General features: G+C 42.3%; 2 protein-coding genes across 3 annotated transcripts in view; both read left to right on the forward strand.

Annotated features, from left to right (window-relative positions):
* The window catches only part of ANO6 (anoctamin 6), a 150,751-nt gene that overhangs the window by 81,582 nt on the left and 47,552 nt on the right, over positions 1–21,617 (forward strand). The gene's annotated exons all lie outside the window — the stretch shown is intronic.
* LOC125918296 (spermidine synthase-like) lies at positions 1,942–5,879 on the forward strand. Its single transcript, XM_049624316.1, is given in 3 exon segments — positions 1,942–2,002; positions 2,866–3,001; positions 3,003–5,879. Coding segments are annotated over 3 exon segments (816 nt in total). The 3' UTR covers positions 3,622–5,879.

The following is a 21,617-nucleotide window of genomic DNA, read 5'->3' on the forward strand; positions in this document are numbered from 1 at the left end:
TCTCCCTCTCTCTCTCTCTCTCCCTCTCTCTCTCCCTCTCTCTCTCCCTCTCCCTCTCCCTCTCCCTTTCCCTCTCCGTCTCCCTCTCTCCCCCTCTCCCCCTCTCCCCCTTCCTCCCTCCCTCCCCCTCTTTGGCCCTCTCCCTTGCTTGTGTGTGTGTATGCATTCTCTCTCTCCAAAATTAAAAAAAAAAAAAAAATGAGGATGGGAGCACCTGGTTAGCTTAGTACGTTAAGCATCCAACTCTTGATTCATGGTTCATGAGATCAAGCCCCGCATTGGTCTGTCTGCTGTTAGCACAGAGTTTGCTTCAGATCCTCTGTCCCCTGCCCCTTGGCCCCTCCCCTGCTTGTGCTATCTCTCTCTCAAAAAATAAACATTAAAAAAAAAAAAATGAGGATGAGGAGCCATCCACATGGTAATGGAACAGATAAAGGTTTTTCTGCATTGTGGTAGCATTGCAACCTAGGTTTCCCCTGGTGCTGTTAATTTCAGATCTGCTTAAGAGCAAAGGCAATCTGAGGGGTTAGTCCAGAGGCTCATCCGTCATGGCTGGCCCAGAGGACCCCATGTTCTTTCCAATCCCCAAGGAGTGGGAAAAGAGTAGGGGGAATGTAGGGGAAAGGTTGAGTAATTATCAAGGCCCTTTCTAGAAACCCTGACTCTGCTGGTACTGACCCAGGAATGCTAATGGGCATGATTGACTTGAGTACACAAGGAGTGAAGAATGTGATGAGGGGAGGAACTCTGTGGACCGGCGAGGAATCTGCTTGTAGCTGGCTGGATGGAAACTGTGGTCCACACAAAAGCACAGAGAAGGAAAGGCAAGGCTGTGGAATTATATTTTATGAGCTGGTTCTCACTAGTAATATCCCCTTTTCCAGCCTTGCCAGAACTTAAGGTTTATGTATAACTCTTCTGGCTTTTTAGAGGCAGGACGATTCTTAACCAGCTCTTGTTTCATACCAGTTGATGAGGTTTTCCTTGGTTTAGCTTCTGCCAAATTTGGAGTAGATTATAGGAGTTTGGGCTGGCAAAAGAATATTAGGATTATCATGGAAAAAACCAGGGAAGATGATGAGAGACCACAGGATTTAGGAAGACTAAGCTAAAACATAGACTCGGGAAGATGAGGATCAAAGTGGAACAAAAATACGTCCCCTTCATTTCACACCTGTGGTTAAGTAGAGAGAAGGAGGTCTGAAGAGTCATCATCCTATTTGGGATTTTGTGTAACTGGTTCCCTTTTTGAGGGAATATACTACTTTACAAAAAATATGGTTGATTTCCTGAAATTCAAGTTTGATTGTCTTTAACTAGATGAAAAGACATGTGATCCTTAAAAATTAAAATGTTAATCTATTTTAGGCACTGTAGTGAATAACAAAAAAAATCCCTATACTTGTGGAGCCTACATTTTGGTGGGAGAGACATAAAAGACAAAATAAATAAGATATATAACATGCCATAACAGGGTAAGTCCTTTAGAGAAAAGTAAGGTAAGGATTATAAGTGTGTGTTAGGGGTGTGGGGGTTGGCTACAGTTTTAAATAGAGTGTTCAGGTGATTTCTCAGTAATAGAGTGGTCAGAAGGTGATGAGTCAAAAGACCTGAAAGCAGGAGTGCTGAAGCAGACTATTTGGAAATCTAGATGAAGGGCATTCCAGGCAGAAGGAAGAGCATAGACAAAGGTTCTGAGGTAGGAGTTTGAGATATGTTTGAGGAAATGGAGGGAAGCCAACATGACGAGCAGAATGAAAGGTGGTGAAAATCGTAGATAGTGGGGACTTCACTGTAAACACTTTGGTTTCACTGTGACTTGGGAGATCATTTGAGGTAAGCCTTGGGAGGATAAACTGGGGGGTTTTGAGCAGAAGAGGGACTTGACCTGCCCTGCCCTGTGTTTTAACAGGACCGCTTTGGCTGTGTTGAGAATAGACCATGGAGGAACAAGAGCAGAAGCAGGGGGACCAATGGGACTTTTCAGGAACCCAAGTGAGAGGTGGTGGTGGCTTGGCCCTGAGTGTGACTTATATGGCATTAGTGAGACATACTCAAATTCTCAGTATGTTTTGAAGAACCAATAGGATTTGTTGACAGAGCAGGTGTGAGGTGTGTGAGAAAGAGCAGTCAAGCATGACTCCATGGGTTTTGACCTGGGAGGGGCCGGGGAAGGAGCAGTCTGAGGGGAGGGGAGGCGGCGGAAAATAAAAATTCTGTTTTCAACATGGAAAATTTGAGACATCCAAATAGAGATGTCGACGTGCAGTAAAATATATGGGTCTGGAGTTAAAGAGAGCTAGAGATGTGGGAATTAGCGCACAGGTGGTGTTGAAAGCTGTGGACTGAATGAGAACAGCAAGAGGCGGGGTGAAGACACCCTGGACTGAGCCCTGGGGACTCCAGTGTTCACAGGTCAGAGACAGGAGGAAGCAGCAGCAGCGGAGTCTGAGAAGGAGGAGCCAGTGAGGCTGGAGGAAAATGAGGAGAGTCCTGGAAGCCAAATGAGGGAAGTAAAAAGTCCGGGGGGGTGGGGGGGGAGCGACCAAATCCGCTGATGAGGATGGGAAATTGGAATTCGCGGTGTGGAGGAGACCTTGACAAGAGAAGGCTCAGCTGAAAGGTGGGCTCCAAAACTAGGGAGGATTGAAAACAGGATGGGAGAAAAGGGACTGGATACATAGCATTTAGATAACACTTTCCATTTTTTTTTTTTTTTTTTCCTGAACACAAATGCAGAGCAAGAGGTTATTATGGATTAGGATGAAGAGAGGTTTTGTTTGCCTTTTTTTTTTTGTTTTTGTGTACAGTTAGTATTAAGATGGCAGGAATTGCCCCTGCCCCACCAGCTGGGTTAGATTGTAGGGCCAGGATGGCGGGCAGAGCTGGTTCCAGGCCCGTGCTCTGCCTGCCTGGGAGCCCTACCAGAATATCCTGTCTTCCGCGGTAAGAGCTGTGGCAACATGCTGTTGTTGGATGGTGTCATCCAGTGTACAGAGGAAGGAGTTCTCCTACCAGGAGATGGCAGCCAGCCTGCGCCTCCCCTGCAGCCATCCCAGCCCATGCCAGGTGCTGACCATTGCGTGTGGGGATGGGGGTGCCCTGCAGGCTGTGGTGAAGCGTTCCTCTGGGGAGTCCATGGTCCGGTGTGAGATTGACGAGGATGTCATTCAGGTCTCTAAGAAGTTCCTGCTGGGCCTGGCCATGGGCTCCTCCAGCGCCAAGCTGACCCTATACATGGGCGACGGTTTTGAGTTCATGGAACAGAACCAGGGCGCCGTCAGTGTTATCCTCACAGACTCCTCAGACCCCATAGGCCCTGCCGAGAGTCTCTTCAAGGAATCCTATTACCTGGACCTCATCGAGGAGATGCGGCAGTTCTGTAGGTCACTCTTCCCTGTGGTGGCCTATGCTTACTGCACTGTCCCCACCTTCCCCAGTGGCCAGGCAGGCTTCATGCTGGGCAGCAAAAATCTGAGCACCAACTTCTGGAAGGCCGTGCAGCAGCTGACACAGAAGCAGGTAGAACAGATGCAGCTGAAATACTACAACTGTGATGTGCACCAGGCAGCCTTTGTCCTGCCCGAGTGTGCTGCCGAGACCCAGGATGATGTAAGCTGAGCCCAGGTGCCACTGCCCAGGACATTGGGCCAGGGAGCCTCCAGGACTCCTGGGCATGACCAAACCCTTTTTCCCTGCCTGTGTGCCCACCAAGCAAGTGTTACAAGCCCCAGAATGCTGCCCGATGGGCCCGGCTGGGCGGACAGTCTCTCAATGTGGTGTTCAGCCTCCAGGCTTATACCAGCTGTGTATAGCCAAAAACAAACAAACAAACTACAGGAATTACTGTTTGTAAGGTGATGGGAATAGTCCAGTAGGGAGAGAAAACCTGACGATGCAGGAGTGAGAAGGAAAAATTTCTGGAATGACATCCTTGAGAAGGCAAGAAAGGAGTGGAATCTGGTCCAGAAGTGGAGAGGTTGGACACCCTTCATGGCCGTAGAGACCATTCATTCTTATAAAAACACCATATGGGGACCCAGGTGGAATTAGTTCAGTAGTTTCGCTGGTAGGATATTGTTGTTTTTTCTTGATTGCTTCTTGTTTACCCGTGAAATGAGAAGCAAGACATTAGCTAAGATTGAGGAAGGAAGAGAGGAAGAGACCTGGAGAGAGAGGAGAAGGTGTGACACAGTCATCTGAGAGTGAATGTTCTGGGAAATGTAGTATAATTTCCTGGCAGCACTGAGAGCCCACTTGAGGTTGCTGGTCATGATGAGTGCGTGCTTTTCCCATTCAAGTCCAGCTTTGGGGAACAGGTGTACAGTAGGCAACGAGTTTGATTTCACCAACTTGGGGGTTTCTCCCAAGTCAGTTCAGTGAAGCAAGACAAGGCTAAGAGAGTTTCAGGGTGTTTGCAAGAGAGCAGAGGACCAGGGACAGGAGCAGGGTGAGACAATAGGATCAGGAGAGTTAGACCTTAGTGGGGCTTGATAATTTTTGCAGTTGGGGTATTGGAGAGAGTAAACTGGAAAAATAGGAAGTGTTGGTTGGAGAATCCAGTCTTTCTCACTGAGGAAGGAATTACAATAACCAGTACAGACAAGGTCTGGGATATGAGCATTGGAATGAGGGGCTGGGGCAATGTGGAGTTGCAAGGACAGGGTGGTGGAAGGATCACATGTGCATGTGGAAATCCCCAAGAATTATGTCAGGAGAGATGTCTTGGAGAGGTTAACAGTGAGGCAGGGCTTAAATCTTTAAGGAATGAGGGGTAGTGACTCAGGAATGAGTAGATGACTGCCAAATGAGATGACCAGAGGTAGGAGAGCAATCTGAAGAGGGGCAGGCTAAAAACCAAGAAACAGAGGGAAGTGGTGAGTAGCTTTAGGGATTCAGTCATATCAGGATTTCTCACCCTCAGTACCAAATTTTGGGCTGGATTTCTCTATGTTGTGGGGGCTGTCTGTGCATCGTAGGCATTGTAGGGTGTTGACAGCATCCCTGGCCTCTACCCATGAGATGCCAGGGTTCTTTCCCCACCTGTGACAACCAAATATGCCCAGACATTGTTAAATGTCCCTGGGGGCAAAATTGCCCTCATTTAAGAACCAGTGAGTTAGATGAATACTGAAAAAGCATTGGGGTCCCTGGTGTCCTTCCCTAAAGCTCTTTCTAGGGAATGCTGGAATGCCATTCTAATCCAGATTAGAGCAGATTATGCAATGAGCAGGAGAAGAAACAAAGTACCTCTCTTTCTAGGAGTTTGACTGTGAAGGGCTGGAGGATGAGAGCGCAGTAAGCAGAGGAGACTCTGGAGAACCAGAGATGATTTCCTTCTGTGGGTCAGATGGAGCCGTAAACAGATTTAAATATTGATAAGAAGGGTCCATGTGAGGAGAACAACTGACCTAGAGAAAAGAGCGGTCTGAAATGGGCTGTGGAATGGTCTGTAGATGTGGAGGAGTCAACGTTCGATCAGAGGAGCGGCATCTCCAAAGATCCAGGAGCAGCAGGTGGATGCTGCTGGTTTATGATTTGTTGGAGAGAAGCAGAGGGAGTTCTCATCCAACAGCTTCCGTTTTCAGCTGCTGAGAGTGAAGAGAACAGTGAGTGCAGGGGCGGAGGTGGGGGGGAGTTGGCACGTTGAACCAGTTGTGAAATGGGAGACCAAGCTGGCTTGGAAAACCTAGGAAAAGTTCTAGGATGTCTGGGCAGTGGTGAGGGCCTGTGTGGGGCTAGTGACCTGAATTTACAACTAAACCAACCTGTGCTGCTGTGCTTTCTCCAGCATCACTCAGACACCACGAAAGCAGGTAGCAGGATTCAGCCCAAGTTAGGGCTTTGCTAGATGGTTGTGATGGAAAGAGCAGAATATTGGCAAGAGTGCTTTTAAAATGATGAGCTGGGAAATGTAACTATACAAAAGGAGGGGAGGGAAAGAAATGCAAATCTGCAGATTGGTTAGAAAATGTCACAGGGCCTCTGAGGTCATTGTGCAATTAGGTCAGGATGTTAGTGGTGGTCAGAAAGGGGGATTCCTGAGTAAGTGATTTTGGAAAGGCAATTTGTCAAGTAATAACAAGGTCTAGGTTGGGACCATGGAAGTTAGTGCATGAAAGGGAGAACATCATTGGTGATAAGAAGTCAAGTTACTAAGGGGTCAAGGTGGCCCAGTCATGTCTGTGGATGCAGATGTCCTTCTGGATGAGGGAAAACTTGGAATGGAGAGGGAAATGTGAGCCAGGGGCCAGATTTTCTGTGGGCCGGGAGCGTCAGCTGGCAGGTAGGAGACAATAGGCTCTAGGAAACTCTGGGGTCATACTCTGCTTGCATGGACCTAAGGGGAACTATTTTCATCCCAAGAACATTGAGGACTAATGGTCTGGAAGCAACATATAGAATGAGGTGAATGTCAACCTTACTTTCTTGCCCCGAGTGTGAAAGGTGTAAAAGAATAATCAGAGCCAGCTCCCCATACGTCTGCATATTTTTGTTTGCAGGCTTTGTTTCAGAGTGATTGATCAAGTTTTATTTCAAGGTGGGTTCCCACCTTCATCCCCTCCCACCCCCCCTCCCAAATCCAGACGTCATTTTGGTTATTTCTAGCCTAAATGGCCCTGAGGCAAATGAATTGATGCTGGGGCTATTGAGAGAGATTATAGTTTATTTTATGGGCTGTCCAGAGTCTTTCTGGCTAATCCCAGAAATCCAACTGAAGTACCAAGATCTGCCTCAAGCTCACAAGATCTTCTGGATCTGGAAGACTGGGAATAAGGCAGGACCCTTCTGCTCAAGCATTTCTTTACTTGGATTTGTGCTCTTGTATCTTCTACAAAGAAATAGGATGGCTTTGCCTTGTACCTTTTGGCACTAAGTTCACCAAAATAAAAAAGAAAAGGAACTAAACCAAAAAAGGAAACCAAACAAAGGAATGGTGATTTGGCAAAAGGAACTCTCAAAAGAAGAAAGGAGACCAAAGATAGGCTAGTAAGAACTGCTCAGTTGGCCCATTTGCTATGGCAGCAATTCACATGACATTTCAACTTTGAAAACATTTTGTACATTTAAGAGCAAAAGGTGAGGGAATGTGTACTTTGCCTGAATATGGAGGGAAGGGGATGTACTCTTTTGCTTTATGTGGCTGATTCCAAAGCTACATTTGTTGATTTGTTAGGATTGGAAGGTAGGAACAAGAATAGGCGGCAGTCCAGCATACAAAGTCTCAGTCAAAAATCTTTCTGACTCACTTCTTTGGAATTCAGAATGTATTTTCCCAGAGAAACAGTCATAAATGGTGATTGGACTTCTGGGTCCAGCCAGCCAGACTAACTAAAGCCAGTTTAACTCAGAGTGCTAACAAAACTGTCATCCCATAGTAATAGTTCGCTGAAACACTCCAGTCTTATTTTTTCCATTATTATTAAAATTTTAGAGTAAACTTCAAGTCCAGAGTGAGTGCATGAGTGGAACCTTGTGGAAAAAAATGCTTAGCATGATGAGTGGAAGAGAGGATTGGTTTTGAGTTATTTAGATTCTGAAGCAGTGTTCTGTCCAGAATTTGAGGAAGACAGTATAATGGTATGAGATAACAGACAAAAGCTTATCAGCTTCCATATTCCTTTTGTCTTTTCTGCTAGTGAAGGTGAACTTTAGATTGAAAGGTTCAAGTCCTGGGAAGGAGCTGTAGAAGTCCATGCTAGAGACGCCTGGGTGGCTGGCTGTCTGTTGAGTGTCTGACTTTGGCTCAGGTCATGATCTCACTGTTCCTGAGTTTGGGCCCCATCTCGAACTCTGTGCTGACAACTTGGAGCCTGGAGCCTGCTTCAGATTCTTTCTCTCTGTCTCTCTAAAAAATAAATAAACATTAAAAAAAAAAAAAAAAGTCCTTGGGGCGCCTGGGTGGCTCAGTCGGTTGAGCGTCCGGCTTTGGCTCAGGTCACGATCTCACGGTTCGTGGGTTCGAGCCCCGCATCGGGCTCTGTGCTGACAGCTCGGAGCCTGGAGCCTGCTTCGGATTCTGTGTCTCCCTCTCTCTCTGCTCCTCCCCTGCTCATGCTCTGTCTCTCTCTCTCTCTCTCCTTCAAAAATAAATAAAAACATTAAAAAAAAAAAGTCCATGTTGCATGAGACTGTTGTAGGAAGGTATATCATTATTCCAAATGAGTTTAAATTTCTTAGCTAGAAAAATTATATATCAACCAGGGTATTGAAAGAGCAGGTGAATTTGCTCGTGGAATCACAGTTGCTAATGGAGGTGATGTGAGGGCTGGGGCAATTACCAGAATAATAGAGGGACAAATGTGACAATTGTCCAGAAGGGGTAGGGTTAGGGTAGAAGTTGGACATAAACTAAATTCTGATAAATGGAGACATTGACACCAGAGTATTACTCTCCAGGAATATCACAAGATGAGATTTTTAAGTGGGTGGTTTGTGAATGTTAGAAAAAGGAAAGGTCATCAGGAGCCAGTGCAAGTTCAATATAAATAAGTCATGTCAGACAGAGCACATTACCTTTTTTTTTTTTTTTTTTTTTTTAATGAGGGTGATTATAATGGTAGAACAGGAGAAAGCCACAGACATGTTTGTGTTTTTTAAAAATTGGAGTATAGTTGACACATTTTTGTGTGTTTTGAGTTTAGCAAATGGTGTGAACAAAATTGAATTTAAATACAGAATGAAGAAATGTGGACCTAGTGAGACTATACTTATCTGGGCAATTGATCTTGGTACCAAGACTGTGGAACAATGGCTGGAAATCAATTTCTAGAGGAGACAGAAATCAATATGAATTAAAGTAATGGCCTGCTCCTGATTCACAAATATGTGCTGCCTAAGTACAAATCATAAGAGCTGAAGTTAATGACTGATTATGTGAAAAGGCTAGGTGTTTGGCTAATTAAATCTTAGTATGAATCAAGCATGTAATAACAATGTCAAAAAGTTTATGCAAGTTTAGGTTGTATTTGCACCTTTGTGTCCAAAACAAAGAAAGTACTAGGCTTCTCCCATTCAGTATTGGTAAAGCCACTTGGGCCCTCCATTTTAAGGAGGGGAGGCCATGTTGATTGGGGAAAAACAAGTGGTAGATCCTGACACTTAGGCAAAGCAGGACATCAAGTTTAAATATTTGATAATAGCAGTTGGTGGATGGAGTTGCAAAATATAGTATTAAGACCTATGAATCGGAGGTATAGATAGGCAGACATTTCATTTTAGTGGAAAGATGTTTAATTCTTCAGAGGAGTTTAAATATAGACAGACTGGATAACAATCTAGGCAGATGATGTATGCTTTAACCAGGATGTATCAGTGGGGATGGGAAGGAAGAATATACATGTTTTATGTGTAGCAGGACTTGGTAGCTGATGGCAAGCAGGGAATGACAGAAAGACAGGATGTTTCTGGGAATATAACACCCTAGTAAGTGGCTCACTGATGAATCTGAGTTGCGTTTGTTTTATTTCCCCCCCTTTCAACCTATTGTCATCATCAGCCAAATTTCCTCCTTGTAACAGTGTTCATTCTACTGTTTTTTCCCCTATTTTCAGAAAGCCTCCACTGAAATACCTTGTGAATTCTTGCCCCACGCAGTATCCCATTTGAAATTCAGTGATCTATCCATTATCTGGGGAAATGTCAACATTAATTTGACAAAAACAGGCATGAGGAAAGCAGGGAGCCCCGGGCATTCTGAACAAAGATGTAATGTCAGTATTTACCATGGAACTCATTTGATTATAAGTCATCTAGAAGCATGCCACAATAATGGTCAGAAAAGCCCACAGAAGCAAAAGAATCAAGTTAAAGTTGAGAGTCTGCTGGTAAATAACCTGACTGCCATGACCTAAAAAACAGCACTAATGGAAGAAGTTGTAATAAAAATTTAAAGAGAAACACAGAACTTGGCAGAAATGTATACACAGAATGGATTCACAGGATTCCTGAAAATTGAAAAGGAGAGAGATCTGTAGGATTTCAACTATAGCTATCCCTCCCTCTGTACCACAAACCCCATATTTTGAATTTGTAATTAGTTTGAAAGGCTTAAGGGCTCTGGAAAGATCATTTAAAATCCCTTTATTTCTGAAGTCCTACTAGCTAATTGCAATTTTCCTTGTTTTGACAAATTAATAATAAAAAAGTGCATCTTTACTGTAAGTCTCAAATGTATTCCTTAAATCTGTCTCTGGTTAAAAAAAAACAAAAACCTGTAAGATAGGTTTTTAATCAAAAAAAAAAAAAATTCTAATGGCCCCTTCAAAAGGAAAATGCATTTACAGTTCCTTCTCCCAAGGCACTTTTTGAAATGTAGATTAATGTGACCTGATAGATTGTAATAACGACCAAAGAACATTTTCATTAATTATAATGAGCAAACCAATAATATAGATCTTTACAGTGTTAGTATGAATTAGAATATATCAAGATGATACTTGCAGCTGGAGTAAAATTTGACTGCTAAGTCCAAATCCCTTAAAATAAAAACACATAATGAAAATTTTGACAGATTATTCAGTGATGCTAATGGTATCACCACCATTTCATGATTTTTAAGACAGTCTTAAGTGTTTTTAAAAAGTAAATACACTGTCTTGTGACATAAGTAGTAAGAAGGTTGAAGAAGAGAAAAGTGAATGAGAGGAGGTACTTCTGAGACTTTGAAAAGTGTTTTTCTTTTTTTTTTTTTTCCTTTTTTCTTTTTTGTTAGAGTCATTTCTAAAGGTCCCCTCCCCCCCAGGAAGTTGAGCATGAGGTAGAATTCGAGGGATTTAGAAGCCCTCTTCCGGTTCTGCTCTCAGTCCCCTATGGGCTTTTTCTTTTAGGACCTCAGTCTCCTTATGTGAAAAAGCAGAAAAATCAGCAGATTTCCTCACTGGGGTGTTGTTCAGTGACTGCATGCACAGTGATTGAAAAGCATTTTAGCTATCTTAAAAGCATATTCATAAAATAATAATATAGTGAGAAGCCTTATCTAAGATTTATGGATGCTTATAGCCGGCAATACAGATTGCAGGCACCGGGATAGCCAACCTTCAGATGACCACAGCCCCACATTGCTAACCCCAGCTCTACCCCTTCCTGTTTCCTTTCAACTGAAATCGGATGGTGTTGTCATCAGAAATTGGTTCTGTTCTCCGTAGAAGAGCACACGGGCATTTGTGACTCAGTGCTTCCGAGAAAGTAGTTACAGGCATTAGATATCTACCAAGTTTTCAGTGGGTTGAGAATTAATCCTACTCAGCAATATTGTAAAATACCAACAGTACAGTCTTATCAATAAATAAATATGTTGGGCACTTACTAACACTTGCTAATAGGATTTTCAATTGAACTAGAAATAAGAGCTATTTAAATTATGCACTATTTTGAATAAACCGCTATCAGCTTCACTAAATTTTGCCGTGAAATTTTCATGTATTCATTCATTCAATATTTATTAATCAGTGTGCTTTGAGGAATACCAAGCAGTATATCTCAACGTTTCCCCTCAAGGCCAGGAGTGGGTATGCTGTTGCCTCTGGCCCCTGCACAGTGTCTTTGTATCTGACAAATGTTAGTCCTGCAACCGCTGCTGGTTAGTTGGTTGAAGGAGAGAATATCAGGCAGTGTGCAGTGTTTGGTGACTTCCAAAGGCACGCACAGCAAAAGTGCTGGAGGAGTTCGGTTAGGATGGCAGTCCTCAGCTCTGTTGTGTATCAGAACTCCCCAGAGAGCTCTTTGGAAAAGTGAAGGTCCAAGCTGACCTTTATGTGCTAATCTTGCTCTTGGTTAAAACCTGAATGTGTTTAAATAAAGTTTATGAAGGTGACTCTAATGTACAGCTAGTTTTAAGAGCCATTTTCTTTGAAAAATTTGTAATTAAAATTTTTTCTTTTAATTTTTTTAATGTTTGTTTATTTTTGAGGAAGAGTGCAAGCAAGGGAGGGACAGAGAGAGAGATACACAGAATCCCAAGCAGGCTCCAGGCTCAGAGCTGTCCGCACAGAGCCCGATATGGGGCTCGAACTCACAAACAGTGAGACTATGACCTGAGCTGAAGTCGGATGCTTAACCGACTGAGCCACCCAGGTGCCCCTAGGTTTGTAATTTTAAAGGAGGTGGTGGTATATAGCTCCACCTTGAAGGGTACATTTCACTAGGTACTGAAACCTGTACCGAAAGGTATACCAATCCAGAAAACAGAATCAGTAATATATATATACACACACACACACACACATACACATAGGTATACACAGGTGCACACTTTCAAATGTGTATGTATAGTTGTATGTATCTATACATACACAGAGATTTATTAAACAGATGCATTTATTTTTAAACTCTTTTGAGAAAGAGAAAGCACAAGTGGGGGAAGGGCAGAGGGTGGGGAACAGAGCATCTGAAGCAGGCTCTGTGCTGACAGCAGAGAGCCTAATGTGGGGCTCGAACTCATGAACCGCAAGATCATGACCTGAGCCAGATGCCTAACCAACTGAGCCACGCAGGCGCCCTTGATTTATTAAACAGAGTTAGCTGAAGGAATTGGTTTATGCAGCTGTGGGGTATAATCCACAGAGCATGCTGGCAGGAAGGGCAGGGGCGGCTGCTGCAGTCCATAGGTGGAACTTCTTTTTTTTCAGAGAAGCCTCAGGATTTTTTTTTTTTAAGACCCATCAACTGATTAGGTGAGTCCCACCTAGATCAGTGAGAATAATATCCTTTCCTTTAAAGTCAGCTGACTGTACATGTTAACCACGTGTATACAGTTCCTTCACAACAACACTTAGATTAGTGTTTGATTTCATAACCGGGTCCTGTAGCCTGGCTAAGCTGACACACAAACCTGACTGCCACAGTGGATATATTACAGAGGGTATCCTACTTGCATGGGCAAATGAATGGAAGTGGAGATGAGGAAGATGTGTCCAGTTTGTATCCAGTTGATCTAGGGTAGTGGGAGGAGATGAAGTTAGTTTAAGGCTAAATGTAGCTGTATTGGACTTTTGAGCTGAAAAGACAAAGCAATGCTATAGCAGCACTGTCCCAACAGAATTTTCGGTATGATGGAAATGTTCTGTCTCTGTGGTGGCCGGCACCATAGCCCCTTAGCCACGTGCGGCTGTGGAGACACATGAAGGGTGTTAGTTCCAAACCTCCTTGGGACCTTCCTGGGTAAAATCTGAAAGTGACGCCGTACTTGAAGAGAAGGAGAGACTAAAGAAAGAGGCCACTCCATATCAAGAGGTGGACAGTTTAATGAGCAAGGGAACTTATGAGGCTTTTCTTACGTGGACCTAAAGGCAGGAAGATCTCCACCCCCGCCTGCCAGTATCTTAAAAGTTGCTATAGAGGCCTTAACTAGGTTCAGTCATGTATATGGACCAGATGGTCTGAATTCCACATCACTATCTCAAGGTTGTGTCCTTGGGGCAGCTTCTGGGAGCAGGGAAGGCAAGTGGAATGTACTTTTCAAGGATGGTGGGTGGGAGGGGGGAGCTGAGGCGGGGGTGGGGGGAGGGGGGGCGGTTGGTGAGGAGCCTCTGATTGTTGGAGTCCAGCTCCTGGGTCAATCAGCGGTCATGTCCTCTCAGTGACCTACCCTAACATGTGATTAGTGATACAGAGGAACTGAATTTGAATTTTTTAAGGTTTATTTATTTATTTTAAGAGAGAGAGAGAGAGCGTGTATGTATGCATGCAAGCGGGGGAGGGGCAGAGAGAGAGAGGGAGAGAGCAAGAATCTCATGAACTCACACACCATGAGATCATGACCTGAGCCAGAATCAAGAGTCTGACACTTAAGCGACTGAGCCACCCAGGCTCCCCACAGAGGAGTTTTTAATTAATTTAAGTAGCTCTGTGTGGCTAGTAGTTACTGTTGGACAGTGCAGCTGTACAGAGGTCAGTCTGGCAGGGGGTATACAGGATGCACTGGAAGGAGAGAAAGAAGGCAAGCAGTCCAGTTAGTAGACTAGTCGTACCGTCCCAGGCAGGGCGGGCAGTGCAGGAAGAGGGGAAAGAAGGGAGAGAGATGGGAAATGGAGGAGAAGGGAACCAACGCTGATCTTAGGGTTGGCCACTTCTATACCTTCTTGCTTTCCCCTTGTCCACCTAAACCCTTCCTGTCAGGCAGATGTCCGCAGCTCCTCTTTTCTCGCCGGCTGTCCTCACACGGGCTTCCCTAGCTTCAGTTACCGCAGACCTCTGTGTTAACAGCTCCCAAGATTCTACTCACAGTCTTAGCTCTTTCCTCTCAACCTCAGGCCCCTGATATCTCCACTTGGAAATCTCACAGACTCTTATTGGTCTCCCCTCCTACCCATACTGCTTTTTCAGTTTTGTGCATTTTGGTACATGCACAAAATATAATCACCATCCTCTCAGCTGCTCAAGCCAGAAACCTCAGACTCCTCCTCCTGATATTGTTCCCGATCTGCTGTTTCTTTAAATTTATTATTTATGTATGTATGTATTTATTTATTTAGAGCATGAGTGGGAGAGGGGCTGAGACAGAGAATCCCAAGCAGGTTCTTTGTGGTCAGCGCCAGCGCCCGACTTGGGGCTTGAACCCACAAAACCACGCTATCATGACCTAAGCCGAGGTCAGGAGTGGGACGCTTAACCGACTGAGCCACCCAGGTGCCCCTAACCTGCTATTTCTAAGTGTAAGTTACAGCTTGTCTGTCTCTGTGTCTTCACTTCTGTTGCTCCCCCCTCAGACAAGGTCACTACCTGTCTTCCCTGGACTCTCACAGTCCCGTCGCCACTTTTGCCACCCGCATCTCTATTCTCTAACCACTTCTTGAAAAGCAGAAATCAGATACTTTCTTCTGTGATGCATAACATAATTTCCCCCCTGTTGCTTTATCTGTAATATTACAAAATATCACAGGATAAAGGGTTAATTAATTTCAGTTGATTTATTTAATAATATTTATCCATTTAGTATTTCTATAACCCTATTAAGCAGGTACTATTGGGAAATATCACTGAAATATCCCTTGGGGCATATATTCTAGTGAGAGAAACAGACATTAATCAAATAATTACACGAATAACTACACAATTAAAATTGTGAGATGTGACATTTAAGGAGGAATATAAGGTGCTCTGAGGGTATATGAGGAGGAGAGCTAAGCTAGCCAGGGAGCTCAAGGAAGGGCTCCATAAGGAGGAGTTGGCTAAGGAAAGGGAGAGATTCTAGGGAGTGGGGGCCACATGTGTAAAGAGAGAAGGGAAGTACTTTATTTCAATGGAATACAATGTAATGATTAAAAACTTTAATGGAATAAAGAACCTGACAACTGCATTGGGATGGAATGTGGTCTTAAATTTTTCAAGCCTTCTGGAGCAGCTTTTGGAAACCAACCAAACTTGTATAACATGGTTCTGTTAAACACTTTGACTTGAATGTGATCTCAAGTCAATATAGCAAGTATCTATCTGTTGGCTTACTTTCCTGGGGGCTATAAGTTAAAAAGAAAAAGCAGGATTTTTTTTTCTCTTTATTGTTATAATCCAACAAAAATGATAATATGCATACATAAAAATAGATGACGTACTCTATAGGTATTGTATCATACTATTATTATAATTTATATAATGGAAAATTAAGAGCCAGAATGAATGGTGTGAAATGGTGGTTCTAAAGGTTTTATATTCTTTCACTTTATACTCTTAAAGTATGGACCCCAAAGAGCTTTTCATGTGGGTATATTGATATTTACTATAGTAGAACTTAAAACTGAAAAAAATTAAATGTATTAATTTACTTAAACAAAACTAATAAACTCAATATATATAAACATAAAACATTTTAATAGAAAATAACTTTTTTTTTTAAAACAACATAGTAAGAAGAGTGGCATTACACATGTATTTTACACATCTCTTTAAGAGAAGGCAGCTGGATTCTTAATATCTGTTTCTGTAGTTAAAAGTTCCAGTGTGTTGTTTTGGTTGAAGTATGTGAAGTAGACCCAGCCTTACACACATATAGGTGGTCAGAAAAGAGAGTTGTTTATAGTCTTTTCAGGTAATTCTAGATATTCTTTGATACCACATTGAAACTTGACAGGTAAGTAGCATCTTAAAGGTTCGTTGTAATATGAAATGTGAAACCATATCAACAAATTTTTGTATATTAAAAACCTGTCTTGCATTTTGAATGGATCTTTACCCAAGCCTAATTTTTATCACTATTCACAGGGCAGTTGAAAACATTGGTTCACTGAGTTAAGTAGCTCTTACAAATGTTGACCCATTTTGTTATACAAGGTGAAAAAAATGACGTTTGTTAACACAGCCCCAGTCTCACCCAGTGAAGCTAAGGAATATTGGGAAGCTGTGAAGTGCACAGTGGTGAATACAAGTTGTCCTAAATTCTAATACTTGTTTGAAAACTTGAATTTTATCATAAGCAATAAATATTGTCAGTTGTTTCTCCTGAAATGACAGTTTCACTTTGTTCATTTTCTGCAAAATATCTACCAAATATCCAAGTCTATACAACTGAATTTTGTTAGTTATCTGTCAAGTAAAGTGGTATCTGTGAAAAAAAATTGGCAACTGAAAAATTATATAAGCACTTTTCCTCAAGACAGCCATCATACTACAGTGTGCATGAGAAGTGCTTTATGGGTACTTCCATTTCTTCACACAGAATATTGAAAAGCCCGGTACTCAAGGGTCAGGATTTAATAATGTTAGTCATTGTTACAGCTTCATCAAGAACATTCTTAAGTGAAGTGACTCTACTGTATGCAGTGGTAAAGAATACAATGACAAGTAAGCCAGTTTGGTGCCACTGCTGAGTTTGCTAAGATGCTGGGAATTTTACCCGCCATTGTTTTTGCACCATCATTGCAGGTGTTAACACAGTGAGGAAAATAGATAACATCTTAGTATTATAAAAATGGTTGTGACCCTATGGGCCCCCTGAAAAGGTCTCAGGAATTCCCAGAGGTCCTCAGAACACACATGCGTTGGCATAGACAGTAGTGTAAGAAAGAAAGAAACAGAAACCCATTGTTAGGAAGGCTTCATGAGCGAACGGACTTAGACCTTAAAGCAGAATTAGGATTTTGATAGGTGGGAAAGAGAAGGGAAAGGGATTTTAGGAAGGGAAATCATGTGAGTAAAGGAGTAGAGGCAGGAAGTAGCATGATGTGGCCAAAACACTGATGAGAAAGGATGTTTGGATTGGAGGGTTAGGAATGGAGAGTGAGTGATTATTTATAAAATATGGGATATGATGATACTACGGGGGAATCTTGAATACCTATCAGAAAAGTTTGCGTTTTTTCCAGAAGTCACAGGGAGTAATTGAAGGTTTTTGAATCCTGTGACATGAACATGTTGGTTTAGGACCATCCATACGGCGAAAGTGTATAAGGTAAATTTGACAATCAGGACAACTGGATGCAAGGAGACTGATTGGAATATTAATTTAGTTTGTGAGCGTCAAGAATGCAGACTAGAGAGGGGTACCTGGGTGGCTCAGTTGGGTAAGGGTCCAACTTAAGCTCAGGTCATGATCTCCCAGTTTGTGGGTTCGAGCCCCGCATCAGGTTTTGTGCTGACAGCTCAGAGCCTGGAGCCTGTTTTGGATTCTGTGTCTCCCTCTTTCTCTGCCCCTCCCCCGCTCATGCTCTGTCTCTCTCTGTAAAAACATTGGGGGAAAAAAAAATACAGGCTGGAGAGATGGCAGTAGATGGACCAGAGTGAAATGTAGACCAATTGCTTCAAAAGTAGAAGTGATATGAGAACTAAAGAAGAAAAAGTCAAAGGTTACTTGCATATTATATTTTATAACCCCATTTCCTTGCCAAGGACATTGTTAGGGAAATGAACAAAACTGGGTGTTTCTATATAAGGTCTCACCTGAGACTTTTTCCTCTCCCCAAAATCAGAATGCTTCCCTTTTTTCTGATAGCAAGAACTGGATCATTGAACACATTTCCTTTTTGACCTGGAGCCAGGAGGCTTTGTGCCAAATATCATATTAAAATCATAAGAATTACACTTGTCCCAGTGGTTAGTACATTTCTTACTTCTTCTTTCTCTGGCCTGATTCTCTTCTCTCTTTCTTTATAATTCATTAATCTTACTATTTTCATTCTATTTAATGCCAGATATCAGAAGACCTTTTTTGAAAGAGGTTGACAGTGGGAGAGTCTTTTAGGGTTCCTAATACCAATTCCAGTGTGAAGGGTTATTCCCCAATGCCCAAACACTAAGTGATTCTTGCACACCAGTTGGGTATCAGAGAATTCAAGTCAATTCTGACACTGTCTACCAGGAGATAGCATCAGATTGCACAGGTTAAGGACTCAGTCCTACAAAATTGCTTTCCACATCCCACTTCAGACTCCAGTGGCAAACCTCAGGCTGTTACCGGTGCTTCTGACCAACTGGCTACAGATTGGGGCTTCCAACAACCTCCTTTTTAGGTTCAACTAATTTGCTGGAGCAGCTCACACAACTCAGGGAAACATTTACTTATATTTACCGGTTTATTAAAGGACATGAATCAACAACCAGATGAGGCAATACATAGGGCAAGGTAGGGGGAAAGAGCATGGAGCTCCTGTGTCTTCTCTGGGTGTGCGACCCTCCTCTCATCCCCATATGTTCACTGACCTAGAAGCTCTCCAAACCCAGTTCTTTTGGTTTTTGTGGAGACCTCATTGCATGCCCATGATTGACTAAGTCTTTGGCCATCGGCCAATTCAAACTCCAGCCTGTCCCCCATCCTTGGAGGTGATGGGGGGGCCTGAAAATTCCAATTCTCTAATCACATGGCAGCCAGTCCCCCACCCTTGGGTGGGGTCCAAAAGTCACCTTCATTAATAGGATACCCATTTCGCCTTTATGCCTGTGAAGCATTTTCAGGAACCGTGGATGATTCTTAAATCATTATATCACAGGGAGAAGAATATAATGTAATGATAATCTATTAATCCTTCACATATTTTGTTCATTGATAGGATAGGACTCTACATCAGTCACATTTTACTGAGAACCTTAAGAAAGCTAAAAAGACTCTGACATTGAAAACCAAAGTACCAAGGTTAAATTTCAAATTAAATAAATTCAGTTATTCTGGTTTCCCAATTCAAAGCAGATGAGAAGCAGCAAGTAAAAGGGTAGTGAAATACCTACTAAAAATAGGTAAAATGAGAGTGTTTCAGTCAGTTAAGCCTCTGACTTCGGCTCAGGTCATCATCTCACGGGTTTGTGAGTTCAAGCCCTGTGTCAGGCTCTGTGCTAAACAACTCAGAGCCTGGAGCTTGCTTCCCATTCTATGTCTACCTCTCACTCTGCCCCTCCCCTACTCTTGCTCTGTCTCTCTCTCACTCTTTCTCTCAAAAATTAAAATTAAAAAAAAAATAGGTAAAGTGATATCAAACGAAATGACTATTCATAACCAGAATAATGTCAGAAAAAGCAAGATGTGGGTGCAAATTCCTCAGGATTATAGATTATGTGAATGCATGCAACACAGCTAGTAATTAATAAAGAACTGTCACATGTTAGAGAAAACTAACAGCTCACATTTCTTGTGCTTTTACTATGTTCCAGGCTCTCTGCTATTGCTTTTCATGTATCATTGTACTTAATCTTCACAATAACCATGCATTTCTATGATTTTCTCCTCTTCACAGATGAATACTTTTAAAGAAATAAAATATATACACAAAGGTACACTGCTTTGTATGTGGCAGAGTTGTGTTTTGAAATGGGCTCAGCTGGATAACAAAGCCTATGTTCTTTATTCTTATTGGGGGGCTTCCTTCACGTTTACCTCAGTAATAATAATAGCTAAGTTATGTTCAATATCCTTTTAAAAGATCTCAAAAAATACTGTGTACTGTGTTTGAGAAAATTTAGAGCACAAAAAGGCTAAAGTAACCTTTTTTTAATTGGTATAATGTTTATTTAAAAATACATTTCCTCAGAGAACTTTATTTCTTGAAAATTCCCAACAATGGGCTGGAAGAAGTTTTGTAAAGTGTTATTTATTATCTACAGTCAGTTTCAAACTTTTGTGCCATTGTTTTATTATTTTAAAAATGTTTTTAACGTTTTTATTCATTTTTGAGAGACAGAGATGGAGTGCTAGCAGGGGAGGGGCAGAGAGAGAGGGAGACAGAATCCGAAGCAAGCTCCAGGCTCTGAGCTGTCAGTAGAGAGCCTGACACAGGGCTTGAACCCATGAATGGTGGGATTATGACCTGAGCCGAAGTTAGATGCTTAACCGATTGAGCCACTCAGGTGCCCCATTTGTGCCATTGTTTTGAATGAGTCCTGTGGTTTTTTAAATTTTGTTTTGGAAACCTCTGTGTATTCTCATTTTCATACCACAAAGAACAGCCATTCTTGTAAACTACTAGTGAGTTAAAGGAAAAAAAAGTTCTATCTCTATAAAACAACCAGCTGATAGGCAATGTCACAATTCTTTGCTTTGCTGGGCACTAGATGCTCTGATTTCTTTTTCTTTCTCTCGCTTTGAATGAGTTTGTAAACATCAATTGTCAGAGAAGTAGTCTGAGAAGATTATGGACATGGGACATAACAGTCCATGGGGGGATAACTGTTGATGACAGTACTCTAGTGGTGCAAACTCAGAGCAACTGAAAAGCTAAAAATAACCCGGGGCAATTCTTAGACTAGAAATGGAAACATCCTGTGAAAGATGAAGAGCCTCTGGGAGTGACGGATTATAACTTTTAAGGGAGTCTGCAAAAGAAGAATTATACATGATCCTAGTAAAGAGTGTGATTCATTGCCTCAGTTACACCCTCGGTGATACCTTTGTTAGCTTCCTCAGCTTGACAGTCTGAATGGCCAATTTGAATCTCCATTTTCTTTTCATTCTCAGATTATAATCACCCGCTAGGGGATAAGGTTTTCATTCACAAGCATGCATATTCAGGGACCAGTCACCCTGGTCACATGTGACTCAGGTGACTAAGAAAGGTGAGTAGTTCATAGCTATGGATATGGTAACTACCAGTAAATATTTTTTCATCATAACTGGGTAGTTTTCCAAGTACTGAAAGTACTTACATGTGTGAAAGCCAGTTGAAGTGTGTGGTTGACTAAGCGGAATAGGAGGGAAGGTGGAAGGAAACCTGTGATTATGAAGTCACGTGAAAACTATTTTACCTTGAGACTAATGATCTGAACATTGTAGATGGAATATTGTGAAAGTCCACTAAATCATGAGGGATCTGGTTGTAGCAGTATTATTTTGGTTCTGATTCCAGAATAGAAGATTGGGAGTTATTTCTTAAACATCCAAAAAGTGTAATTTAGGACAGCCATCCTGCCTAGGTGGGAAAACCTATACAACATTTTTCCTCAAGAGGTAGTACAAACTGAAGATGCTAACAGATTCAAAACATATTTAAGAATGTTAAATACATAACGTGGTATTAAAGCAAAAGCAGGACACTTTGGGGATGTTGAAACCTTAAGAGGTTAGCCTCTAGGAGGATAATCATTCCCTTTCAGAAATATCCTCATACATCACTTGTCTTGTTTTATCATGTCTATCACTTTATCTAAGACTTTATTGGGAATATTTTGCAGCTTAATCTCTCTCACAGTTCACCACTGTTACC

The sequence above is a fragment of the Panthera uncia genome, chromosome B4 (assembly GCF_023721935.1).
Source record: "Panthera uncia isolate 11264 chromosome B4, Puncia_PCG_1.0, whole genome shotgun sequence".
NCBI lineage: Eukaryota > Metazoa > Chordata > Mammalia > Carnivora > Felidae > Panthera > Panthera uncia.